We start from the raw sequence: 8,175 nt of genomic DNA on the forward strand, positions 1-8,175 counted from the left end.
AGCTTTCACCAATCATCTGCATCCTAAATGCCCCACCTTCCCCATCCCTTGCCAGGCCAAAATCCATAGGGGGGGGGGAGATGTCCTGCCAATGCCCCCAGCCCCATTTCAAGGGAGACTGGAGTTGTGCTTCAAGCAGTGAAGAATTCCTTGCATTCAACTGTCTGGGGAGGAAAATAGGCAGGGGGAAAGGGGGGGGGCTTCATTACTGACACAAGGTACTCACACACACACATACACACACACACACACACACTCTCTCTCTCTCTCGCCCTGTGCGAGTCTGGAGGTGGGGGAGCGCTCCCCGACTACACGGGAGAAGCAGAGCCCTAAACACCGAGGGAACCTCGCAGGTCTTCCCGGTGGGGGCTTCCCCCCTCCCATCTCCCACCTGGGACCCCCCCCGAAACACAGGTGAGGGGCTGGAAAGCAGGGGGACATGGAGGAGGAGGAGGAGGAGGAGAAGAACTGTAATACTGAAATAAAAAAAGATCCGAGGAAGGGGCGCCAGGGGCAGACCGGCCCCCCGTTTCTGTCCTTCCTCCAGAGACGAATCTCGACAAGGTCCTTAAGCATGATCCTTCACGGGGTGAGGGGGGTAACGCCCCCCCACCTTTGCAGTCCAAAGTCTCCCCCCGGCTCCCTCACGGGGGTAACGCCCCCCACCTTTGCAGTCCGAAGTCTCCCCGGGCTCCTCCAGGGGCTGCCTCCTCATCCCTGGAGAGACCCAGCCCAGCAGCCTCTGTCCGATCCGTCCTGGACCCTGGGCTGGGAGGAGGAGGGGGAGGAGGAGGAGGAGGAGGAGGGAGGAGCGGCCGGAGGGGAAGGTCCAGCTCTGGCCATCACATGATGCCGTTGGTGAGGTACTGGAACCCGTCGTAGAGCTTGGTGGTGAGGGACCGCATGCTGCCGTCCACCAGCTGCTCGATCAGCACCTGCAGCTGCTCCTCCGTCATGTTCATGTGGAAGCGCTCCTTCAGGTTCCGGATGGTGCTGGAGCCGTGGAAGCAGGGCAGCTGGGAGCCTGCAGGGCGAGAGGTAAAGAGGCAGGTCAGAGACCAAGAGGCCAACTCAGATCGGTTAACTTTCCCTTCTGCCCACCATCCCCATCCCGCGATCTCCCCATCGTCCAGTCATATTTGAAGACGTCGTTTTTGGTAACACTCCCTGCGACGGTTGGAGAGACCGAGAGGTGTGACGCTCCCTTCCCAGGTCCACGGCCTCGTCGGACGGCACGAAGCAGATTGGTTTTGGTTTCCCCCATCTTCCCACAGCTCCCTCCCCCCCCCCCNAACTTCATGACAGACTGGCATCTAGCAAAGCATAGACATCCCCCCCCCTCCCCTGAGGACCCCGGCCCACCTTGCTGCATGATCTCCACGATCTGCACCACCTTGTCCATGTGCTTCCGGGCGGCGATCAGGCCCTGCAGCATCAGCATCTTGTAGTAGTTGAACATGTCTCCCCCGATGCCGCCCATCACCTGCAGGGGGAGGGAGGGAGGGGCAAATTGTAAGGCAGGAAGACGGAAGGACCCTCACCGGACCCCCCCCCCCCCAAGAATTGGATTCCTCTGCATTATAGGTAGTCCTCGGTTTATTTCAACTGAGCTCAAATTTTCTGCTCTTGACCGAGACATTTCTTAAGAGAATTGTGCCCCGTTTTATGACCTTTCCTGCCACAGCTGTTCAGTGAATCACTGCAGTCGTTAAGTGATGAATACAGTGGTTAAGTGAATCTGACTTCCCCAGTGATACTGCGACCGTCATAAATATGAACCAGTTGCTGCCAAGGATCTGAAATTTGATCACGTGACCATGGAGGAGGCTGCAATGGTTATAAGCGTGAAGAACGGTCATAATTCCTTTTTTAGCACTATTTTAGGACCGTTTCCTCCGCGCTTCCCTCTCGGCCCTCCCTCCCCTGCTCGGCCGCGCCACTTACGTCCACAAACTCGGCGGTCAGCTTGAAGGCCGAGGTTTCGAAACCCAGATTCCGGGGGGAGCTGGACAGGATAAAGCCAAAGTCGATGTGGATGATGTGGCCGTAGGCGTCCAGCAGGATGTTGCCATTGTGCCTGGGGGAGGAGACGGGCCGGGCGGGGGGGGGGAGAAGAAAAAGCTAGTCAGGCATTTTGGTTTTTGCAAAGGAAGCCCCGTCCCCCCCCCTCGTGTGAGTTTGTTTTAATTTCTTAGAATGAAATGTAGCTCGGTCGGGAGATTTTTTTTATATATATATATTCAAATTTTTATGAATTTTCAAATAAACAGACAAATTACAGATATGGTATACATTAATTAAAAAAAAAACCCCATATTATATATCTATTCAGAGATGCTCAGCAGCCCCCCCCGCCCGCCTGCGTCCACCCTCTCTTTCACCCTTCCTCTCTTCTCCTTCTACCTACACCTCTCTCCTCCTTCCTCTTCTCAACTACCCTACACATCCCACCTCCTTCTTTTCCTCATCCTTCGGACGCAGTTTGGGGGCGCCAGCCGGGAGATTTTAAGGCCGAAACTGCCGCCTTCGTAAAGGCACTCGGTCCGTGCCCAGGAGGCAGAGCGCCTGCAGACTCGCCCCGTAAAGCCTCACCTGTCCTTCACCTGCAGCAGGTAGCAGACCAGGCAGTAGCCGGCGCAGCTCTGCACGAAGTTGCGCTGGGCGGTGAGGAAGCCCTCGGAGGTGAACTGGCCGTGCTCCTGCAGGAAGAAGTCCAACAGGGAGAGCAGGGACTGCTTCTTCACCTGGTGGATGGAGACGGCGTTGACCACCGGCTCGATCATGCCGCTGTCAGCCGAGATGACCAGGATTTTGTAGGGCTTGATCCACAGGGGGACCCGCTCCTGCTCCCAGATGGCCTGCAGGGGAAGACGGGAGGGCTGGGCGGATGGACGGATGGACGGACGGAGGCCAAGGGGGGGGGGGTCCCTGGCACAAACAATGACGTGATTTCCGCACCCCCCCCCCATACACACACACACCTGGTCTTAATTCTAAAGGCAGGTAGAGGAGATCTGAAGCCCCCTGACCCATCACATCTGTGGTGGAGAAAAGCCCCCCTCCAGCCTCCTCTGCTCAGTTGCTTCTTCCTTCCTTCCTTCCTTCCTCTCTTCCTTTCTCCTTCCCTTCTTTCCTTTCCTTTCCCCTGTCACTCCCTCCCTCCCTCCTTTCTCAGTCTCCTTTCCTTCCTTCCTTCCTTCCTTCCTTCCTTCCTTCCTTCCTTCCTTCCTTCCTTCCTTTTCCCTTGCCCTCTAATCATCCCTCCCTCCCTCCCGTCCTCCTTTCTCAGTCTCCTTTCCTTCCTTCCTCTCTTCCTTCCTTCCTTCCTTCCTTCCTCCCTCCCTTCCCTTCTTTCCTTTCCTTTCCCCTCTCCCTCCCTTCCTCCTTTCTCAGTCCTTTCCTTCCTTCCTTCCTTCCTTCCTTTCTTCTTCCTGTTCCCTTGCCCTCTAATCATCCCTCCCTCCCTCCCTTCCTCCTTTCTCAGTCTCTTTTCCTTCCTTCCTTCTCCTCTAATCCTTCCTTTCTCAGTCTCCTTTCCTTCCTTCCTTCCTTCTTTCCTTCCTTCCTTCCTTCCTCCCTCCCTCCCTCCCTTCCCTTCTTTCCTTTCCTTTCCCCTGTCCCTCCCTCCCTCCCTTCCTTACCTGCAGCTGCTTGAGCACCTGGAAGGCCAGCAGCTCCTGCCGGAGGTCGTCCCCACACTTGACGATCATGGAGAGGAGCCGCCAGTTGGGCAGGTGGCCGTAAGGGGAGCCCTCTCGGATCCTCCTGGGGGAGAGAAGGGAAAGATGGAGCCTTGGGCTGGCCCTCCCCGCAGGGAAGCCTCCGCCGCCCGTCAGCCTCTCTGGCCAACCCGGGAGGCCGACCGGACGTGGCAGCCGCCCTTCTCCTGTTCATTATTACCAAAGAGAAACCGAGGCCAGCCTGTCTGCCTCTCCTTTTTGTGCTTGGCCCTTTTTCTCTTGTTTAATGCCGCACTTTTCAACCTTGGCCACTTTTAAGTTAGGAGGACTTCAACTCCCAGGACTCTGCGCTGGCTGGGGAACTCTGGGTGTTGAAGTCCACCTGTCCTGTCCGAAGGAAGGCCCTCGCTGACTCCCAAGAGGCCAGCTGGGCTTTTCCTGGCCCTGCCCTCCACACACACACACACACACACACACACACACACACACGGCCCCCTCCTCACCTCACTTTCTCCTGCCAGGGCTCCTTCAGGGCGACGGCTGAGGGGTCCTCGGGGTCCCGCTTGAAGGAGGTGGGGGTGTGGGCCAGCTGCTCGGAGAGACGCCGCCTGCCGAAGGGAAGCGAGTTCAGATCCTTCTGCCGGGGAGGCCGGCTAAACTGCCAACCCCCTTCCGGTGCCCACTTTCTAACCCTGGTGGCTGCTGCTGCTGCTGCCCAGCTGGACAGACAGACAGACAGATGTGGCTTTTGAGCAGAACGGGGGGGGGCGTCCAGCTGTGTTTTGAAACCCCTCCTGAAGACCCAGCATAAACACCCCCTCCTCTAAAACCACTGAGGGGCTTTATTTCGGTTTGGAGAAGATGGACAGATTATATTCAGAGAAAGTATGAAATGAATAATTATCATATTGCCTTGGATTAAAATTTTTATTATTTTTATTTACTTGGTATAATTTATATATTGCTATATTTTATATTCCTGTTTGTTATTGTATATTAGAGTTAAAGTATGTTAATATTTGATTGTATTAAGTTTGGGTAGCTTTATTTAGATTGGGGATTTTATGTGCTTATCCCCAGTTCTGGGAAGTCTGGGGGGGAGAGGGGGGAAGGGGATGAAGGGGGTAGAGTCATATAAAATTTGGTGTATTGATATGTCATAGAGAAATAACGTAATTTTTTTCTTTGTGAAGAGAAGGTGGTCGGCTGGTGCCCCCAACCTGCATCCGAAGGTTGAGGAAAAGAAGGAGGTGGGATGTGTAGGGTAGTTGGAAGAGAAGGAGGAGAGGGGTGTGGGGAGGAGGGGAGGAAAGGAAGAGGGAAGTAGGTAGGAAGGGTGAAAGAGAGGGTGGATGCGGGGAGGGGGGGGACGGGACTGCCGACCACCTCTGAAAATATGATGTTTAATAGGTGTTTTTTTCCCTTTTTTATGTGCACCATATTTGTATTCAGAATTTGTTTATTTGAAAATTAATAAAAATTTGTGAAATAAAATAAAATAAAACCAGTGGGGGGGGGGCTCTGCTCACCTGATGTCCCCTGCAGCGATGAACACCGGTTCCTTGCTCTCCTGGCTGGTGATGCTGTCCACGGAGAACTGCGAGATGTTGTCGCAGCTGCTGGTGTGTATCTCGGGCAGCTGGAGGGCGGAGGAGGCAGGCCGCTGTGAGTGCCCGAGGGGGGACAGGAGGGGCCTTCCCCCCTCCCAGCCGCCTCCCCCTCCCCGCCACGCCTGCTCACCTCCACCTGCAGCTCCCCAATGTCGTCCACAGACCAGGCCTCGTCGTCGTTGTCGTAGTTGGGCACGGTGGTGAAGCTGCTGGCGCGCTGCTCGTAGGTGATGCCGCAGCCGGGCAGGTTCTCCACCGAGCGGGTGCTGCGGATCCGGTTCTCGGGGATCCGGGCCGGGACGTTGGTGGTGTCGAAGTTCTCGCATTCAAGCACCTCCACGTAGATCAGGTAGGGAGCCTGGGCGGGGGGGGGGAGAGGAAGGAGATGTGGGGAGGGTCCTTCTCTGGATGAATACAGGTAGTCCTCAACATACGGCGACCGTTCAGTGGCACTAAAGTTAAAAAAGGGACTGAGGCCCGTTATTCACTCTTACGACCGTTACAGCATCCCTACAGTCAGGTGATCGAAGTTGAGGCTTAGCAACTGGCATGTACTTGGGACAGTGGCAGTGTGGCCCAGGGTCACGTGATCCCTTTTTGTGAAGTCAATGGGGCAAAGCTCACTTGATGTGTTTCGCCCTTAACAACATAAATTCTGGGCTCCCCTGTGGTCATGCGGAGGACCCCCTGCGTGCTGCTGTTCCAGGGGAGTGGGAGGTAAGCCCCCGCCTGCCGCCCCCTCACCTTGTCTTTGGAGTTGAGGACCACCGCCTGGGTGTGGGGCACCCGCACCACGTGGTGCTCGAAGCCGGCGGAAGGCAGCCAGACCCGGGCGGGAAGCTTGTGGTTGAGCAGGGAGAGCTCGGAGATCAGTCTCTGCGTCTTCTGCTCCTTGGTGGGCAGCGTGGTCAGCCGCTTCCCGATGGCCATCAGCGACTTGATGAACTCTCGCTCGGGGGCCAGCCGGACGGGCTGCGCGGGGCGTTGGAGGAGGGGGCGAGAGGAAGAAAAGAGGGAAGGTGAAGCCCACCACCCATCGCAGATCTCAGAGCCTTTCAGCTGGACTGATTTTGCGGGGTGTGTGTGTGTGTCTGGTGAATCCCCTCCCTCTAATCGCACCAGATGTGCTGCAGGAGACGACAAGCTCAGCCAAAGGGGAGGCGTGTGGCCTCGTTCCCCCCCCAGGGGGGGGGAAGTAAAATCCTTGCAATGAACTCTGAACCCCAGACTTGCAGGTGGGGGGCTTGTAGAGCGACACTCGCTGTCCACCCAGGAGGGGAAAGACTAGGCCAGGGGTAGGCAACCTTGTCTCTTTTATGACTCGTGGACTTCAACTCCCAGAATTCCTGAGCCAGCCATGCTGAGGGGAAAGGGAGAGGTTTCCAAGCTGAGCCAGGCTGGCTCAGGAATTCTGGGAGTTGAAGTCCACGAGTCATAAAAGAGCCAAGGTTGCCTACTCCTGGACTAGGCTGACCCTTGCGCTCTGGATGTCCTGGGCTCTCGACACGCGCCTACGGGACGGAAAGAGGAGGCCCACGCCCAGCTCTGGGCAGGACTCGCACCCTCCACTCATGCCTTTTTTTTCCCCCCGCAGGAGCCTCCATTTGCTCCCCCACCAAGACGTGGGATGGGGACCACCCAGGCACGCTCTATCCGCAGCCTTCCTCCAGTCCAGGCGGCCAACCACACCGTACGCCAGTCTCCCCGCTGGGCACCGCCGGTGGAGCCCTGGGCTGTTGGCAGAGCTGAGGCCAGGTAGACAAGGCCCTGGCATGGATGCCACCTTCGTCCCTGCTGACCACGAGAAGATCAGGGCAAGGATGAGGCTGGGCGAGCCCCCCCCCAGAAGGTGGGGGGCGATGAAAAACTAGGAAACCAAGGAGAGCTCTTCAACACCCCCCCCACCGCCAAAAATCAGGGGCAGCTCTCCCAACCTCCCCATCCTCATAAAAGCCTCCACTTCCATCCAGTTTATTAACATTTATTTCTATCCGCATCGCCCTCACGCCCACACCCTGGAAAGAGGGATGACTCCGGAACAAGAATCAACTTTACGCAGAAGGAGAGGCTGCCGATTTGCAGAGGGGGGGGGTAGGATAGAGAGAGGAAACATTGGGGTTGAAACCCCTTGCCAAGCCCCCCCCCCATGATTTTCTCCCCGTTTGCCGGGCCCTGCGTCCCATCTCACGACGGAGGGGAGGGGGGGGGGAAGTAGAGGTTTGCAGAAAGAAAAAACTTGATTGGCGCGAGCAAAAATTTCAGCAGAAGGAATAAAACAAAAAAACAAAAAAACACACCCCGATTCTTAATTTGAGGCAGCAAAGAAAGAGCTGAAAAATCCGTACGGATTCCCAGGACATGCTAAATAAAAAAAAAAATGAATCTTGGGTTCCCCAAAAACAGCATTTCCTCTTTTTTTTCTTTTTCTTTCGGACAAGTGACCGGCCCAAACAGAAAAACTTTGCAAACTTTTAGAACTCAGATCACACGGGGGGGACTCACGGGGACCCTGCGACGACGACGACGACGGCTGTGAATCTGAAGATTGGTCATAATAAAGTGCTTGGGGGGGGGGGAGGGAAAGAATCCCTCCACCCCTAAATAAGTTTTTTTTTGGGGGTGGTGGTGCTGGGCTGTGGGAGCAGCAGCTGAGACCGTTCTGGAGAAAGCAGGCACTGTGCTGGGCCATGCAGAATTCCTCAAGCACATGATAATGGCATGGGGGTTTTTTTTTTGGTGGGGGGAGGCTAGAAGAGAGAGGCCCCCAGCAGTGCAGGATCTGGCTTGCAAAGGGGGTGGGGAGGAGGAGGAGGAGGCGGTGGGGGTGTGATCTGCCTTGCTGGCGTGGCTGATGGGGAGGGTCACGAGAGAGGAAATGCTGCTGT

At 56.2% G+C, this 8,175-nt stretch overlaps 1 protein-coding gene across 1 annotated transcript; it reads right to left on the reverse strand.

Moving 5' to 3' along the window:
• Positions 1 to 842: 842 nt before the first annotated feature.
• PI4KB (phosphatidylinositol 4-kinase beta) lies at positions 843 to 6,259 on the reverse strand. Its single transcript, XM_015824895.1, has 9 exons — positions 6,035 to 6,259; positions 5,421 to 5,648; positions 5,210 to 5,319; positions 4,184 to 4,288; positions 3,642 to 3,765; positions 2,593 to 2,858; positions 1,945 to 2,077; positions 1,363 to 1,483; positions 843 to 1,024 (listed from the first exon to the last, which is right to left on the reverse strand). The coding sequence occupies exons 1-9, from the start codon at positions 6,218 to 6,220 to the stop codon at positions 843 to 845; spliced, it is 1,455 nt and encodes a 484-aa protein (XP_015680381.1). The 5' UTR covers positions 6,221 to 6,259.
• Between the last annotated feature and the right edge of the window lie 1,916 nt (positions 6,260 to 8,175).

The sequence above is a fragment of the Protobothrops mucrosquamatus genome, unplaced genomic scaffold (genome assembly GCF_001527695.2).
Source record: "Protobothrops mucrosquamatus isolate PMUCROS unplaced genomic scaffold, P.Mucros_1.0 scaffold2406, whole genome shotgun sequence".
Lineage (NCBI taxonomy): Eukaryota > Metazoa > Chordata > Lepidosauria > Squamata > Viperidae > Protobothrops > Protobothrops mucrosquamatus.